The 19,868-nt window shown below is 35.8% G+C and overlaps 1 protein-coding gene across 1 annotated transcript in view; it reads right to left on the bottom strand.

Moving 5' to 3' along the window:
- Positions 1 to 2,469: 2,469 nt before the first annotated feature.
- The window catches only part of LOC144441896 (DNA polymerase alpha catalytic subunit-like), a 38,135-nt gene continuing 20,736 nt past the window's right edge, over positions 2,470 to 19,868 (bottom strand). The window contains exons 27-38 of the mRNA XM_078131149.1: positions 17,427 to 17,459; positions 16,557 to 16,649; positions 15,590 to 15,678; positions 15,096 to 15,212; positions 14,460 to 14,592; positions 13,457 to 13,588; positions 12,175 to 12,349; positions 11,519 to 11,694; positions 10,551 to 10,682; positions 5,831 to 5,947; positions 3,964 to 4,057; positions 2,470 to 2,772 (exon numbers count right to left, since the gene is read on the bottom strand). Coding sequence (XP_077987275.1) covers positions 2,627 to 2,772; positions 3,964 to 4,057; positions 5,831 to 5,947; positions 10,551 to 10,682; positions 11,519 to 11,694; positions 12,175 to 12,349; positions 13,457 to 13,588; positions 14,460 to 14,592; positions 15,096 to 15,212; positions 15,590 to 15,678; positions 16,557 to 16,649; positions 17,427 to 17,459 — 1,437 coding nt within the window. The 3' untranslated portion in view covers positions 2,470 to 2,626. The remainder of the gene's footprint in view (positions 2,773 to 3,963; positions 4,058 to 5,830; positions 5,948 to 10,550; positions 10,683 to 11,518; positions 11,695 to 12,174; positions 12,350 to 13,456; positions 13,589 to 14,459; positions 14,593 to 15,095; positions 15,213 to 15,589; positions 15,679 to 16,556; positions 16,650 to 17,426; positions 17,460 to 19,868) is intronic.

Genomic DNA, 19,868 nt, shown 5'->3' with positions numbered 1-19,868 from the left:
CTGAGTTTTGGGTATGGACCTAAAAATAAATTTGATTGGATGTAGCACACCATACTGTGTGTACTGCTACACAAATACATTTACCAATAGATGATTTATTACATCTCAGGGTGTACAATATTATGAGTAAGTCAGTATATCTAACAAAACAGTTTCAAGTCCAAGTTGCAGCTAGTGCACCTTTAATGTTGCAAAATCTAAGTTTATCAGCTGTTTGACTGCAGTAAAAATAATTACATAAATCAGTAAACAAAAATAGTATATTGATATCAATACATGCCTTTGATGATATTCAAATTGTATTGACATCAGCACACTTGATAGCATCAAAGCAGTTTCCCTGCCACTTCAGTATAGTACAACAAAATGCCATTGAGAGTACTAAACTTTTAACCAATAAACACAACATACTTTGATAGGCTGAGAGCTTTTGACTGCAAACTGTCAGTCTTTGACTTTTTAAGAAATATTTCTAAATACCAGGATTGAGTTCATTCAATTACAAGTGATGATTTCATATGCCTCTTAGTACTCAACTTGTATTTTTTTTAACCGACATTAAAATTTACCCCCCAAAAATGTATAAACTAGTATAGTTCACTCCAGGTTCAATGAATTATTACATATGTACCAGAGATTACTTACACCGGTGTGTGTGCATACTAGTGGTATTATTACATATGTACCAGAGATTACTTGCACCGGTGTGCGAGGGTACTAGTGGTTATTACATATGTACCAGAGATTACTCACACCGGTGTGTGAGGGTATTAGTGGTATTATTACATATGTACCAGAGATTACTTGCACTGGTGTGTGTGTGCATACTAGTGGTATTATTACATATGTACCAGAGATTACTTACACTGGTGTGTGAGGGTATTAGTGGTATTATTACATATGTACCAGAGATTACTCACACCGGTGTGTGAGGGTATTAGTGGTATTATTACATATGTACCAGAGATTACTCACACCGGTGTGTGAGGGTATTAGTGGTATTATTACATATGTACCAGAGATTACTTGCACTGGTGTGTGCGCATACTAGTGGTATTATTACATATGTACCAGAGATTACTTGCACTGGTGCATGTGCATACTAGTGGTATTTGCTCTGCAGTGCAATACCAAAAACATTATTGCATACCTGCATGCAAATGATATGCAAATGAGGATGTGATCATTTGCTCTATAAGAAAGCATGTGATCTCATAGTGTAAGTTTTACGGAAATCTATTGTTTCGGATAAACATATGCAATAACAGAACCACATGCCACATGAGTTCCAATGTGGGTACTCAGCGATATTTGCACTCGTTCTTGCAGTGTTTTTTTTGCTGCATTTTCACTCCCTATGCACATGAAAGTATGGCCACAGAGGACACTGTACGCACTCATGCAAATACCCCAAGTACACCACACTTGCACTCACGCGTCACAGGGTTCTGTCATAATATTTACACCCGAGTAAAACATATTATAAACTCTACTTGTCTCACTTTAAAGACATACAAACAGGAAAAAAAAACACAACAAAAAGATACGACATAAAGTATTCACATCAAAGCTGTTTTATTTTGTTTGACAACCCCCAATATAAATCCATCTTTGTTTCTGACCTAACAAAGATGATTCTAACCCCGATTTGTAACAGCTGAGGTGTTCCAAGTTATTTACGGAACAAAAAACACTTCATTATATACATAGTCTGACTTTTATCAACACACTTTAGTGGATGTGTACATTTGTGCTTGCTGTAAAATCTGTCTCCATGTACAATATGTAGTCTGTCATGTATTTCTGTATTACAAGTGTCAATAGTAACGGTTCTATGTTTGGACAAGGATTCAAAAAGTCGAGGTAGTTAACTCTCCACTGAACAAAAAAGATAACATGTTGAAACTGTCCAATATATATATATATACGATGATAAATCACCAAGTGATATGAAAACCATTCATCAAATCTAGCTGTCCAGTTTATGTACAAAATAAAGTCCAAATTTTGGAACTCTGACACTCATGTCAAAGTTAGCCAAATAAAAATTTGGTACTAAATTTGCACATCTAATCCAGGAATCTCGAAAATGAACATTTTAAACATAAATTCACGTAACAATTTACATTTCAGAATAGAAATTGATGTTTTGATTCCATTATTTATAGTGGTAATAGTGAAGTTACCTTTATTGGAATCTAGTTTTTTGATGCAACTACGTAGCTTTCATCCGAATCACTCAGACATCGTCAGCGTAATGATGTTATGCCGTTTGGTCAGGTGACCTCGTAATAGAAACGGCAAACGGCATAACATGATTATGCTGCTGCATCTGAATGATTCAGACGAAAACTATAGTCGCTTCAAAAAATAGATTCTAATAAAGTAACTTTACTATAACTAATTTACATATCATTATGCATTGATATAACAATGGGTAATTTACATATGTAAATTCAAACCATGAATAATTACCAACTATTTACTGATAGGCAATCTACTGTAGTGTCAATTTATGTGTGATGGGCCGCGAGACCTTTCATAACAAAAAGACAGATTTGCACAGTTGTAAAACATAACTTTCTGAGATATGAGCATGGAACAATAAAACATGATTAAAAGTTATTCATTTCATGGTACCGGTAAATAGTCCTTCAAACAACTTTGTCAAGTTGACTTCAGAGTAAGCATTTTGTTTCATTTTATCATCAACGACTTTCTTAACTGTCTTGTAGGCTTCTCTCATTGGCTTCACCATATTCTTAGCAAAGTCTGAAATAAAACAGAATGGTATTGCAATTTGTATTACAGTCTGTACATAAGCATATATCCCTGCAACAACATTCAAAAGATATGCAAATTGTGGATTAAGTATGCAAATTGAGTAGCAAAGTCTGGAATAAAGTAGAATATTGCAAATTTTATTACAGTATGTAAATATTGTAGTAATTATCCCTTCAAAAGCAGACATATCCACATTCATAAGATATGCAAATTATAGATTAAGTATGCACATTACACACTAAATATCCATCAAAGGGAAATTTCATAAAATGGAACTATATATATCAACACTTATAACGGGCAAACTATCAGTTCTTTATGCAAAGTCTGTGTTAAACGTCCATCAAAATCCATAAGATATGCAAATTCTGGATTAAGTATGCAAATTCTGTAGTAAATATTCATGAAAGTTAAGATATACTTTTCAAAATTCATAAGGTATGGAAATTATGAATAGAGTATGCAAATTCAGTAGTAAATATTCATTAAAGTCATGACATACATATCATGATTCATAAGATATGCAAATGATCAATTCAGTATGCAAATTCAGTGGTAAATATTCATCAAAGCTAAAATATATATCAAATTGGTATGTGAGTATGATACTATATCATATCAAATTAGAGAGAGTAGAGAGAGAGAGAGAGTGAGAGAGAGAGAGAGAGAGAGAGTGAGAGAGAGAGAGAGAGAGAGAGAGAGAGAGAGAGAGAGAGAGAGAGAGAGAGAGAGAGAGAGAGAGAGAGAGAGAGAGAGAGAGAGAGAGAGAGAGAGAGAGAGAGAGAGAGAGAGATGACTTGAGCCTCGTGTGGCTATAAATTCTCACAATGTTGAGAAACTTTTAAATATAAGTTTGAATTTTATACATATTTCAAATAACAATATTTACAGATATGACTTGACACAGACAGACAGACAGCCAGACAGACACACAGACAATCACACAGATAGATTACTGGAGCCCATTCCTATACTTCAATACTTGTGCTTGTTGGGGCTATCAACCGTAACAAAGTTGGAAAACTTTTAAAATAAAACTTATCTCTTAAACACATTTCAATTTACAATGTTACTGATATGGCAAGACACAGACAACCAGGTTGGACTGACAGACAGACAGAGAGACAGATAGATGGATGGACGAAAATCCCATTGACAACTTTTTCGATTAAAACTTACATTTATCATGTTCTGGTAGATTGTTAAGTGCCCTGTCCACATCGAAGATATATTGTAGAAATGACAGCTGAAGGTATAATTGTTTGTCAGTGTACTGAAATAAATATAGAATACTTTATTTAAACTTGTATTCACAGCTGGTACCTGTGATGTCAAAACAAATGTTTTCAATATCCATATTATATATGACTAAATGTTGAACAACGTAATTATTCATTGTAAAGTGAAAATATGTTTCCCATTACATGTAATTGGCGTAATAAATTTGACAGACTGTGGGAGTACATGCTAGTTATTTATGTGTCAACTTTTTAACATCTGATGGGGAACATTGTATTGGCTTTTTGTACTATTTTTCACATCTGCTGTTTTTTTTTTGTTCTGTGCATAAACAGTCGTGTCACTTACGTGATCATGATTCTTTTGTTCATAAAGGCCATTAAAAAAATGATGTATCTACGAGTTTTGTTAAGGAGATGTGTGATAGAGACAACTTGTCAGCTTTTAAATAGATTGCAATTAAAGAGTATACGTATTACACATACTAATATTTTCAATATACTTTCATTAGAGATGATCGCATGATGTCACACAAGCTTAATAAGCGAACTTTGTTCATTGGGGGGGGGGGGGGGTATGGCGTCAATGCGATTGCTGAACTTCATTTTCGCACCTCTAACCAAATTTCAATGGAAAACTTTCATTCCTTCAATGATAAGTTTCTGTATTTACTACTGAGATGTTGATAACAATTTAATTCTAATGTGTGAGATATGGTGCTGGGTTTCTGATAGTATTTTAATGTGTTTACAATCATGTTTTTACATAACATCGATCATGTTGGTGTGACTGCATCACACTGTAATTTTAATCATATATGAACGTTCACTTAGGGGGAGGGAAGGGGGTTTTGACCTAAACGAACGATGTTTGTTTGTAGAGCTACAACGACATTGTGCGATCGTCTCTTACATCATCTCTGCTTTGAGTACAGTTCTTTGATAAACCACAGGTAATGGTGGACTTTGAAGTGAGAAAATGACTAAAAAGACCAAAAATATTGAATTGAAAATGTGAACAGGATCATTTTGCACTTGCACAACGTAGTGAACTTATCTGTGTGGACATGTATAAATTTGGTCTCAAATTCAGAATCAGATTCAGATTCAGATTCACATTAGAAGACAACGTGACTAGTCTCATATTTGACCTCAGGTTCAGTCTCAGACTTTTTAAATAAGACAAAATATTTTTTAAATGACTGTGTTACAGATACATCAATGGAATGACAGCCAACCAACAAACATACATCAGCTGATCTTTAACAAATCAATACATCAATGGAATGACAGCCAACCAACAAACATACATCAGCTGATCTTTAACAATTGTCTTTGTGATAAACTTTAACAAATGTCTTTGTGATAAAGTTTTATCTCTATTTTGAGGTAATTTTCCCTGTACAAACTGAGATGTCCCCTCTCCCATCAAGTCAGAGTGAAGGGGGAACATTATCTGAAGCCTCAATGGTATTAGTTCATGTTTGACTGCTTTTGTTGGGTGTTGTGGTGATTTTCGAATATGAGCTTGAATCTGCAGCTCAATATGAGACTGGTCTGATATTGTCATCCATGTGAATCTAATTCTCAATCTCAATCTTAGACCAACTTTATATATGAAGCAATTCTCTTTAAAAATTCAAAACTGATGTGAATAGTCAATATCAATAGTCCATCAAGCCTCTAGAGTCCAGCATCATTTTTGCATCTGAAATTCAATAAATTTTGTTCTTTTTGCCATCATTTTCTGCAACTATACTCCACCAGTTTCCGTGGATATAAAGCTGAGAGAGATAGCACTTCTTTACCTCTGCTTTGAGTACTGCTCTCTGACAAGCAGGACACACTAAACCTTGTCTCTGTGGATTTAGAGGAACTTGTCTGGTACGATGGCAACAGGATGAATCTTCACACACCAACCATCCCTGCAATCACAGACACAAGTGAAAAAAACTTTGAAATTTTAGGTTCAAATAATGCCTAAAAAAAAATGTGTGATTCTGATTATGACCAAGTTTAGAATAGGTGAGCGTAGGTAGATTTTTTTAAAATCTTTTTTTTTTTTCATATGTGAGTGTCTAGTTCAGGTAGTTATGTTTTTCGTTGCTTTCCATATAGTCTCTGTATTATTGGTTTCTTCTCATCAGATGTACAGCCATTACAGATTGAACAGTTTTATTTTGTCTTTTTAAGTTGATGTCAGCTTCTGCATCCACTATTTCGTGTGAGACTTCATAATTTTTGTGATTTTATTTATTTTTTCTTGAATATGTAAAAAAAAAAAGTTTAGGGTCAGCGTGAAAAACTAGGTGGGGGTCAGGTAACCGGAACCAAACAATATTTTTTTTTAGGCCTGTTAATAAAATATAAACTTTCTCGCCTTATTCTGATACATACTCATCTTGCATTATCCGTTGCATAATAATAATATTGATTGATGCAAAGCAGGAGGAAACTGGATTACCAGGGGAAAACCTGTGATGTTTGGTAGTCAAACTGAGCATCACCCTTCTTACAAACAGATCTAGTTAAATTTTAGTCAAACCCAGTGGGTTCAAACACACACTCCAGTAGTATGAGTCACATGAACTAACCACTCATCTGTCGACAACCCTTGAAAGAAACCTACAAATCACAGATTTTGAACCTGTTTCTAATTTCTCTGAGACAAAATTCATCTCTCTGTCCTCAGTAAACTTTCTTCTTTATTCAAAAAAACCCAGAACAGTGACAAATTGACTGTCAAACACAGACATAAACCATAATATTGGCATGTTGATATAAGCTATCAACAGATGTTGTTGTAATTACACTGACAGTAAGGTGCCGTTTTTTGATACCCACTTTTTTTCTGAAGTGGCTCCACATTCACACCCCATTCAATGTTTACACTATCTTGATTACAAGATTAATACCCACAAATCCAGGCATGCTGCTTCAGTCAGTGTTTACATTGTCTTTATTACAGGGTCTTTATATACACATGATAAAAGCACCATTATAGCTAAAATGAAGTACGTTTAGTGTTTCACACATGAGACATTATGTTTTTGACACAATGATAGACATATTTCAACTCTAGACTAACAGTAACAGAGACCCAATAAACACAGCAGGATCCTTTGCCCAATCACATTGAACACTGATATTGATAAGCATCCTATTCTTTCACAGTGCAGTAAAACCAGGCTTCTAATGAAAACATTACACATGGACTTGATGATTTTAATGGCTGCAATTGTTATTTTCTAACTGATAATCAACATTTCCACTTTCCTACTTCTACATCCCCACTATGCACGACACCTATTGTTTCTTTTGCAATAAAAGTTGTCTGAGGGTGTGTAATAAATGTCATATTACATGAGTGAAACACCAAGCCTATATCACGTTAGCTGTATCATGTTATATTAGTGAAACACCAAGCCTACATCATTTCAGCTGTATCATGTTACATTAGTGAAACACCAAGCCTACATCATTTTAGCTGTATCATGTTACATTAGTGAAACACCAAGCCTACATCATTTTAGCAGTAACAATAGTTTTATTTGTGTCTGAATTGATTTTCTGGTGTCATATTTTCTGGAATAATAATAATAATAATTATTGATTAATTTTCAACTAAAGCTGTTACACTAACTAGTTTGAGTTTTTTTGTGCACAGCCTTACAAAAAACCTTTAAATAACCCCAGGTTAGATTAGGATTAAAAATATAGGTGTGAAAAACAGTTGTCTGACAAAGTTAGACAAAAAGTTGGTCCAGAACAAAAGAATAATCAAAGCTAATCTTGATAAAATAGCACTAATGCAAGAACCTGGGATTTAAACCCAAGCCTTTAACCCTTTGCTTCCTGTATAGGTGGCCCTATATAGGACCCCCTAGGGCCTGAATAAATTTTAGAGACTTACTTGTCAAGACATTATAACTTTCATATGCTTAGGACTTTGTTTCTATGACAACTGACCCAACTTAAATGTGGTTTATGTAAAGTTAACATGTTACAGTGTATCAAAGTGTATTGTTATGCAAATTAGCACATTGTTATGCAAATGATATTATTGATTATTCTTCTTACTCACTGCTTTTTTAAAATAAAATCCATCCAAAACTATGAATAAAGTTTATTTTACTCACCCCTACTCTGTTTTTTCCCTGCAATTACCCTACTCTACAGTTTCCTCCTTTTCCTAGCTAAATCTCTACCTGCACACTCCGGATCATTGTACTGGTAATCAGTCATATAATGGTATCGTTGGAAGCAGGGTACTGGGCACATTCTAACTTTACATGATCCACAAATGTACTTAGTATCTTTCCTGTGCATATGTATCTGACATTTTGATTTAGTTTCTGTTAAGACTGGTGCATGCTGCAAATTTCTGTCGAATCTAATGTCATCACTTTGGGTTGTGGGTTTTCTCCCTGGCTTTTTCACATACGAACGACCTGCAATCAGTTCCTCAATCAGCTTACCACGAAACTTACGTTGAGTACATCTTGCTTGTGGGTTTGCTTTCTTGTAAAGAAGGAATGCATTAACTACACATACTTCAAGTAGATACCAGAATATTTGTAAGTACCAGGTAAGTCCCTTCATGTGACGTTTATAAGTTGAAAGGCGCTGGTCGGCCAAATCAACGCCCCCCATGTACTTATTGTATCTTTCTACAACTAGTGGTCGATCTACCTGCTGCTGCTCCCATCTACCATTGACCTTAACTGCCCTTAGTACAGTATCACTCTCTGCAGTGACTGGTAATGTGGTAAGGGCATTCACTATTCTAGAGTCCTTCCAAGCAATAGCTTTCTGTCTTCCCTTCTGCCAACAAATAAATTGCCCACGTGCAAGATTTTTTACCACTGGACTTTTCGGTTTCATTTCAACTGGCAGGCCCTTCCTGTTTGGTCTAACTGTCCCACAAGCTAAAATCTTCTTATCCTTCAATTTATTGAATAAGACAGGGGATGTGTAGTAGTTGTCACAATATAATTCATGACCTTTATTATGAAATGGAGTAGTTAGTGTCAAGACTACATTATCAGTTACTGACGTTTCAGGAGGCACTTGCACTTGTGATTCACGACCTTGATACACCTTCAAATTCAGGACATAGCCAGAGGTAGATTCAGCCAGGTTGAACACCTTGATCCCCCATTTATTGGGTTTGTTCTTTATATACTGTTTAATTCCTAACCTTCCTTTAAACTTGATCATGGTCTCATCTAAAGCTAGTTGTCTCTCGGGAGTATACACTTCTCTAAACTTTCTGACAACGACATCAATTACAGGTTTTATTTTCTGAAGTTTATCATAGTTAGGGTCATTTCGATCAGTGGGTAGTTCTTCATTGTCAACAAAGTGAAGATATCTTAAGATTTGACAGTACATGTCACGAGGCATATGTTTTCCAAAAGCAGGGGTCTGCGTTAGCCAATATTCAGACCAATACTCCTTGAACGACCCCTTCTTGTCAACTAATCCCATCGCTAAAGTTAGACCTAAAAACACTTCAAGATGATCGACGGATATACCTTCCCACGCAGACTTCCGGTTGTTTGGATCACGACGACATTGATCAGCGTAGCGGTTAGTTTCAGTTACTATTTTGGTCATAAGTTCCGGAGTGAAAAAACAATCAAAAACATCTTTCGCTGATTTATCATTGAAATCAAAATTTATTCCTGAATTTTCGTTAAATTCAAAGTCATCAACGTCAGTTATGTCGCGCGACCACTCGATCGAGTCGTCGTCACTACTACTATCACTACTACTACTACTACTGGAGTCGCTGTCATCGGGTGACATATCTAATTCTGCCTCGTCATCTGAGTAACGTCGAACTAACCTGGCTAATGGTACGTCGTCCTCTATGTCAGACGGTGTAAATCCCTCAAATTCTGAGTCAGAATCAGATGAAGAATCAAAAATATCAGCGATCACGTCACCCACTGACAGTTCGTTGTTTACACCGGTCGCCATATTTAGATTTTCATTGATAAATTTTCCGTGAACTACGAATTTTGACCGTTGACCTCTTCGTCGTGTTATGATAAACAGCAATATACATATCAATGGACTTTTGGCGGCAATTTCTAGGCAATTGAATTGCTAATACCCCCCTATAACGAACAATGACATCATACGTTCGAGTCAAAGGTTGCATTGCATACATACGCCTTTAGGCGCCTCTCGGCTGCAACGGAGTCTAGGGTGAAGTATGCCCTCAGGCGCCTGCCGGCCGCAAAGGGTTAAACTGGCCATATGGATGAAGATTGGGTATTTATTATGGAGCTTTAATTTTAGAAAACAATTTTATCATAGCTTCCTACTTGAAAAATCAGTGTGAAACAACATATGCCATATGGGGTTGTCGGTGGCCAAGTGGGTAAACCACTTGCCTCTTACAACTGCGGTTGGGGTTCGAACCCCATTCAAGGTTCGATTAAATTTACCACGCTGTAAGTAAGAAGAGCGTTGTTCAGTTTGACTCTACAGAACACAGACTAATAAATGAGTACTTACACTGTAATATTTCTTGATGTATTCTCTCATTGTAATTGTGAGTTTATTACTAATAGTCTTCAGATACTGTGAAGGTTGTATTTTGCACTCTGCATTGGTACAATGGTCCAAACTACACTGGATTGTGGCTCCCTGCATTGTATGACGATAAAACAAATGCCAACAATTTGTCAAATATAGTCAAGATATACATGACAAGGTGATACACCTCAGGGTACATATCAACTCAAAATTGATGCAAACAGTTAAACAGATCAAAAAATTACTTATCTCAGAAAGATGTGAATATTACAAATATTTAAAAAATATTTTTGGATGCAAATTATTCCACTGGAGAATTGTTAAGGGAGAAATGATTTTTATTGGTCGATTTACATCATGTGGTAATTTGTTGAAGGGATTTCATTGGTTGTATAACAGATGAAGAGTTTGTAGGGATAATTTTATTGGTGGATCTATCACACGTGACAGTTTTGAGAGAATTTCATTGGTTCATTGCATCACATGTGGATATGATATGAAAGGTAGATGTGTTACATGAAAGTTTTCTAAAACGCAACAAATTTCTGAAATTTGGTACTGGCATAAAAAGTATTAATTTGTAGACAACCTGGTATGTATATGTGTGACTACTATTGCCACTAAACATGTTATTTATTATATCATGTGCAAACCATGTTTGAACAAAAAGTATGGAATTTATATTCTGGTCGTTCATCACGACAGCACATATCTACATCATTATTCTGAAAGAGGAATCAAAGCATTCCACTATTTTACCAGTATAATAATATTAAATTATTTGCAAATATATTTTTCTCCATTGAACTAGAAAACTATTTGTGACAAGGGTTTTGTCAATACTCGTCTCTGACTCATAGTGACAAAGCCCCTTAGGTCACTCATATTTTCCTCTAATTAACTACTTTTTTGGTAAGTATTAGATTGAAGCAAGTAAAGTGACTTACACTGCCAGAAAAGACACTATCTATGATAATTTCCTTGCCACATTTACAGTTAATTTTAAATCTATCGCAGTCTTTGTATTTTTCATCATCAGCTAACTGTGCCTCATAGCCATGTAATGCTTCCGATTCTTCTTCCTGTTGACGGATAGAGTGACGGTATCCAGATGGATCAAGACCTACAAGATAGGAGCACACCACCTTTAGAAATCTTGGAACACAATATTTCTTCGGCTGTGCTATTGGATATATTTTGATATTTGAGGAAAACACAAGCTGGAAATCAAACTGTATTGAAAATTAATGCGGAAATCTTTCTTACGGAAAAAATGGCCGTTACAAAAAAACACAATCTAGAAGCAATGAACGCAAGTAGACCAAAACATATAAGAGTGAGGGAGAGACGGAGAGAGAGAGCGAGAGAGAGAGAGAGAGAGAGAGAGAGAGAGAGAGAGAGAGAGAGAGAGAGAGAGAGAGAGAGAGAGAGAGAGAGAGAGAGAGAGAGAGAGAGAGAGAGAGAGAGAGAGAGAGAGAGAGAGAGAGAGAGAGAGAGAGAGAGAGAGAGAGAGAGAGAGAGAGAGAGAGAGAGAGAGATGGACGGAGAGTGAGGGAGAGAGAGACACACACACACACAGATGGAGACAGAGACAGAGACTAACCTAGACACTCTGCTATGTGTGCAGCATCTGTACCATCAATAGGATCACATAGTCTAGATACGACAGGATGGATTTGTTGGGCTAAGTAATACTTAGTATCTATTTTGAGATCTGATCTCTTGTCTACTTCATCAGGGTGGTAGGCACGTTGACTGGCTGGCAGGTTGGACCCATCCTGAAAACAACATAAATATATTCCATCAATTTAACTTTTTGCAATAAGAAAGACTAGTAGTAGCTCACCACAGCTTTCATCCCGTATCCAGGAGTTTTTCTGGTCCAGATACATGCATGACTTCAGACAGTCATCCCATATTTGGGAAACTGATAACGTCCCCCATCATCAAGGTTCATTGAGGGTTATAAAGTCCGGATATACATTTCTTTATTAACATCCCCCTTCATTCCCCCTCCTAAACCAGTTTGATTCATGATCCAGAATTTTCACACTCCCTGGATCAAATGAATGTCCTGGATAGATAGCCCTTAAACAGATGTCTGGAGACTTCAATGATGTACATCAGTAAAGTTACATACAATACATTGGCGCCTTACAAATTAATCCTGTACGCCATTAATTTGGCTGCCATCGATAGGACTTTAATAGCTCACAGACAGTTCACAGCTCTCACCTGTACCCCCCACCCCCACCCCAAAGTTTTTGCTGTGAAACAAGTACCCTTTTTAATCAGAATATATATACATACTACATCATTGAGATTGATAGCATATAGAGAAAATGTTTCAACTTGTAAACTTTTACTGTTAACAAACCGACCAGTACTTACTAACAACCTTCAAATATTGTGGTTTTCAATCTTGTGTCCACCTATATTTTACTCACATTTCACAAAACTTTAAATCTTTATATTTGTACTCATCAGCTAAAAAACTCCACTACAAGGTTAATAATCAATTTCAGAAAGGGAACAATAGTTTATCAAGGAGTATCTAATGTTGTTGAAAAGTACATTTCCTATATAGGTTAGTCACCTTTGCGTCAGGTTTGAAAGAAATCGCCCAATGACATGTCACAGATATGGCTGTACAGTGACACATGAATGAAATCAATTGTAATAACCCCCTCAGGTACAACAAAAAGGGAGCTGAACATAAGTTATCTGTTTTGCTTGTATTTTGGCCTCAAAGACTTTATAAAAGCTACGCTAAAAACTTGGGAAAATTATTTGAAGAAAAGAGAGACCGACAAAACAAACAAAACCACAAGTATTTCATCATATACAAGTTGTATAAAAGAAAGAAATTACTATTCATACTTTACCTCACAGATTATATATGACACAGTGTCTCCTGCTCCAACCTTCTTGCCTTTATGTGAGTTTAACCAGAGTGCAACGTGTACATGGGGTAAACTTTTCTTATCTGGGTAGTCCTGGGGTGACTTGGTCAGAGCCTGTACACAAAGACACAGTTGTGAAATATATTTTACGCAAAAGGAGCCTTGACACAAATTGTGAATGTGATACAACATAGGTCGTTACCAACAGCAAAATGTTTATGCTCTGAATGAGATTGTCATGGCAACAACAGACCATTATGTGCCCAAATAAGGAGAGTATGAGGACATAAGTTGTGAGCGTCAAATTATTTTTCTGGATCCTGTGAACAACAGCACTGATAACGTTAAGTCAAAATAGAAGCAAAACACAGTAAACAAGGCTTCATAAAAGACATAGCACCCCTCAAATACTTTACTTCTGTGAATAGATGAAACAGATTTTTTGTTCAATTTTTACTCAGAAGGAAATTTCTGACAAATATAAAGATATTTGTAATAATTAATACGCCTTTCCAAAATTTGCCATGGTGGCACTCTACTTCCTGTCTGTGTGTACCTTGGGGGTATACATGGTATAGGTTACTCAGTTAATCATAGAGCACTGCTACTTTCCTCAATGTCTGAACAATATGAAAAACATCCCTGATTTACACTTCTACAGAATACAAGGTACAAAGCTCTTGGGAAATGTTACTATGAGGTGACGATACCCCCAATTTAAGCGAGGGTGCTGTATTCTCAATTTCCAGTTTGCAGTCTGCAATGGCCTAAGTTCCCATGTCTTTTTTTTCTTGTACGTACAAATAATGGCTTTTCACACAAAATATGGCCATCATTCAGTATGAAGTGATCTGAGAAACAACATGATGAATGTGTTTGTGAGTGTCCCTTGTTCTGTATCACCTTTTGCCAAGATTTGAAAGAAATCGACCACATTTAACCACAAAGTGTACAAACAGCACAAAATATGCAAGAAATATCTGACCTTATTAATTTCATACAGCTGTCTGGGTATCTGATTACTGGATACTTTCTCACCAACTTCTATCAACTTTGAGTGGATATTCTCTACAATAATTTCTCTAGACTCAGCTGACAGAATCTGACCAATCACATAGCTGCAAACAAAAGAAGAATTTGACCAATCAGAAAGCTGCAAACAAAGAATCTAACCAATCACAGCTGATCTAACATAAAGAAGATGATAATGCTGTAGTTTCAAAGCTAATTTAATATAAATATTGTACCATGGAAAGTTGAGTTTCATGCATAATTTGATATTTTGGTGTGATTGGTAAGTTTGTATATTGTGTGTGTGTCTGAGCGTTTGTGGATTCATGTGTGTTCATGTATGTGCCTGTCCATGAAAGTGTGTGTTTGACATGAATGCGACTGTTTGTGCATGTTTGTGTGTGACACATGAATGTGTGTCTCTGTGCATGCGTGCACATGTATGTATAAGTGTGTCTGTGTGTGACATGAATGTGAGTGTGTCTGTGCATGTTTGTCTGACTGTGTGTGTGTGTGTGTGTGTGTGTGTTTGTGTGTGTGTGTGTGTGTGTGTATGAATGTATGTGTACACTTGCAGTACATACAACCAATTTTCATCTCTCCTACTTACTTGCCAGCTTCTTTTGCTAGATCAGACCAATCCCTCCGTACGATATCCAAACCTTTCAGTTCTTGTGTTGTTGATAGTGTACCATCAGCCTCCTTTTTGATGGCCAATGCAGCGTATCTATGGAAACAATCATATTTCACGGTCAATAAAGCTCTTTATTTAAATTTTCAGGGCAGTTTTATTTAGATTTTGCATTAGCCAAAATAATGATTAAAAACAGTCTACCTTTTTATTTAATGAAGAACATACTCCAGGAAATAGAGACATTTTCATAAACTTTGGACATTCATTTCATGATTTTATATCATTTACAATTACTTGTGAATTCAGAGAAACATCAAGTTGATCTTGTACATTTATAGGGTATCTTTGCTATGTGATATTGCATCATGGGTAGCACTTGAATACTCGTTAGAGATATTTTACACTGAGGAAATAAGCACTAAGGAGTCATGAATATTCATAGTTTTTAACATAATTTTACACGGACTTACTTCTTTTTCTTGAGCAGCAACATAGATTTAAAGACGCCATCAATATCGATCTCCAGTAATCGATAAAGTTTATTAACTTCACTTTTCACCTGTGAAAATATCAAAGCATATGGTTTGTCTGGAGTAAAACAAAGAGGGGTCGTCTGTTCTCTAAATTTGCGGTAGAGTGATTTCAACTCGATTTGTACATATATGAAGAGAGGGCAGGGTGTGAGTGTGTGTGTGTGTGGGGGGGGTGGGGGGTGGGGGTTGTTGTTGTTGTTGTTGTTGTTATTTGACTTACCGTACACAGGTTATTACGTACAAGCAGTTCAAAGTATTTTAGCAATTGAGCTTTTGATCTGTCTTGGTCAATGTTGACCATCAACCAAGGTTCAACTGGTAAAATACTTTGATTAAACTGAAGTGCAAGTTCATTATAACCTGTATGTTGAAGTCATTTGATCTACCAAGCTGATCAACATATTAAGTCAATAATTTTCCTTTCTTCCGACTTTAATGATATTTTTTGTAAACACGAACAATCTATGCTTAGCAGACTAACAGATAAAGCCTGATCAAGTGGTTCACTGTAGCTCAGTAGAGGGGGGTCTAGATATGTACTGTTGGGGTAAATTGAGGGAAGGGGAATGGGAGGGGTTTGATACAATCTGAACTACACCCTTCATTTATATACCTTGTTTCCAACTTTGTAGACCTGGTCTAGATCCGTAGTGTTGGGGTAAAGTGAGAGGGGAGGGGGGATGGGGGGATGGGAGGGGTTTTGTCTTCATATACGTACCTTGTTTCCAACTTTATAAACCTGGTCTAGATCCGTAGTGTTGGGGTAAAGTGAGGGGAGGGGATGGGAGGGGTTTTGCCCCCATATACCTACCTTGTTTCCAACTTTATAAACCTGGTCTAGATCCGTAGTGTTGGGGTAAAGTGAGGGGAGGGGATGGGAGGGGTTTTGCCCCCATATACCTACCTTGTTTCCAACTTTATAGACCTGGTCTAGATCCGTAGTGTTGGTATTTATCATAATGGAGTCCGTGTCACCATAAATTACATCAAGGTTCATCTGAAAGACACGATATAATTATTATGAACATTGTAAAAGTTACTTCTTTGAAAGAAACCATTTATTCTGGCGTGCTTCATCTTTTTCGCAACATTTTAACAGAATTGTTTTTGAGTTGGTCTCCATTATTAGCTGGCATCGCATAGATTTTTAAAAAATTTTCATTTTATTTATGAACGGCAATGCATCCAAAAAAATGTTTTGTTTTGTGCATTGGGATAAAAATACATGAAATATGTTTTGATACAAATAAAATATGAAAATAAAGTAAAAAAAAAAAAAAACCAACATATGCCGGCTCCCACAAGCTGGCACAATTATGCATAAAAATATTTTTTGTACTATTTCCAGGTATTTTTTTTAGAATTTCATCGTGATAATTTGCCTAGTGTCACATAAAAGATAGTTTTAAAGATGCACTTTAGATCCGGATTAAAATTTAGGCGTGAAAAAAATTCTGTCACAGATCTAGAAAAAGTTAATCCTGAGCAAAACAATGATTATATATAACCCTTATGGCTCCATTGATAAGATAATATAAAAGTGAAAACTTGGGATTGAAACTCTGGCCTTTAACGTTATAGTATTACATCACAGGTTTTACATTAATAACTTTGGGAGGCATACACACAAGTTGCTAAAAATGACAGACTTAGGGGGCATACACACCAGTTGCTACCAATGAGACTTGGGAAGGCATATAAAAGTTGCTAAAAATGAAAGATTTAGGGAGTCATACATATAAATTACTAAAATGAACAACTTAGGGAGGCATACCTTCTGAACTAAGTCCTTCGTCTGCATCAAAATCTGAAAAAATAAAGTGTTTCACGTTGTCATGGTTACTATGCTAGGAAGGAGTCCCAATAATGCAATGACAATGAATACTTTACAAGTCTCTTTCCTGAATGTAAATGATACAACTATGGAAAGCTAACTATCGACAAACTTAGATAGACACAACTTGCAAGCACTCATTTGAAAACCCAAGTACACCACACAATTTAGTGATATATCCACTTAGCTAGCCACAGACTAAAACTATGGTTGTTGTATGTGGTAGATTACACAAGTGGGTGATAGTGTTGCCATGGTTATGTGGATATACCGTAATCACCCTGGAATCAAGGTAGTGTAAACGATAGAAGTCCCAGGAAATGTACGCTGGAAGAACAAGGAAATCTACAAAACACTGAAAACACCGCATGTGACTTGGTGTAAAAACTGAATGAGGTTGAATGTGCTGCCATCTGAGAGAAACCATAGTCAGTGAAGAAACTTGCTATCAGAGATGCCACCTTACTATGCGTGCAATTACACAAATGTCTGTTGCTAGCTTATAGTTATATCAACATGTTACAACAATAGTTTTAGTTTAATGTCAGTTATCTTCCTGATAGCCGACTTGCCATCATTGTAACATTTGTACTAAGAGTGAATGACAGAACTTTTTGATGATGAAAATAAAGTTGAAAATGAACTCTAAAATAATATTTTGAAGACATTCATCAACTTTTGTTCTTTGTTACAATGTCGTATATACTGGGCATGTATCTACTACACCATACATTCACTGTTTTCCGCGAGTGTGAAAACCTCAAAATTGTGTAACACCTAATTACACCCCACGGGTGCCAGTTGGGGGTTTCACATGAATGCTGGCAGTGTTTTCTACAAGTACAACTAACCACAGTGTTCTTGGCAGAAGTAGCAGAAAAGACCGCACGCACATGTGAAATAAAATAACATGCCTGAATGCCCGAACGGATTTCGGTAAATAGCGAGTTATGGACATTAATTCGTACTATGTACGTATATCTCTTATTATTATTATTACATATATGTTATCTCAATTAGCAAAATTTGGTAAAAAATGGAACTGTGCATTCATGTGATAAGGAACATTTGTCTGTGCTAATTAGCATTCAAGTATTACAATGTTTTCACAATTGCACGGCTGAATAAATACCATACAACTGCGTATGCACTGATGCAAATAATCACTGGAACAAACGTAATAATTGCTTGGTTCTTTGTTCTAAAATTTAATAAAATGTTTACCATCTGTGATCAAAAAAGTTTTTACAGCAATTCGTCTTTGGTGTCGCTTCAAATTGTTAGTAATTATTTTGAACTCATGAGGGCGCACTTCCAAGAAACCCAACTGCTATTTGCACACTTGTTACGCTTGTATGCAATTTTCATCAGTTAATTTCACACTTTTGTTATTCAAATTAGAAATGTAACACTTGTTACGCCTTTTATGTAATTTTTTAATCAATCAATTTCCCTATTGTTATGCAAATGAGGGAATGTATGAGGTTAACAGTTAGGATTTCCATTACTACCAGCTATCAATATAATTACTTTCCATGGAATATTAACAGGTGGACTAATCAATGTCTGGGTTACCGTGGTGACAATAACAATTGATTTCTAAGAATGAAATGTATCAAAAAAAAATTTTTTCCAAGAAGTGTTAATTTAATTGATCCTGCTACAAACAGAATTGAAATGAAAAGAACAGAGGCAGGAAAGTAGAAATTGATTAGATTCAGAATAATCATTGGAAAAGGAAATGCCTCCTTAAGAATAACGATTTTTAATGTGATATGAAGTATGGTGTTAATAACAAAAAAATTAAATGTATCAATGACCCAGCTGACAAAAAACTCTAGCCTCAAGGCATAGCGATACAGATGTAAACATTATAAAGGCAGTCAATAAAATTGGATTGAAATGACTGAAATGTACACATAATTTCAAAACATCAATATCTTGAAGTATATAATTTATATACTTGACTCTATTTCATCCAAAGTACGGAAATATACACATAATGTTCATTTCAAATGATACCAATATTCACCATATATTTGACTCTATTTCATTGAAATTACTGAAATATACACATAATGTTCATTTCATGATACTAATATCCCTTATATATTGAAATAGACTTGATTTTATTCAAACTACTGAAATACACACGTGTATTAATTAAGTAACCACAGCTGTTTGTAAGAAGGGTGATACTCAGTCTGACTTTACTGAATAATGAAGGATTTCTCCAGATATTCTGGTTTCCTTCTGTACTCGGACACCGTACGCGAGTGTTTTACTGATCTTTATGGGTTTTGCAGACTGAGGTTGTACGGCGGAAGGGTCTGACTTTAGGCGGGCCTGTAAGCAGGTTTCACTATACCCCATGTAGTGGAA

Source organism: Glandiceps talaboti, chromosome 11 (assembly GCF_964340395.1).
Source record: "Glandiceps talaboti chromosome 11, keGlaTala1.1, whole genome shotgun sequence".
Taxonomy (NCBI): domain Eukaryota; kingdom Metazoa; phylum Hemichordata; class Enteropneusta; family Spengelidae; genus Glandiceps; species Glandiceps talaboti.
Note: the sequence above shows the minus strand (reverse complement) of the source record. Positions and strands in the feature narration are given on the sequence as shown.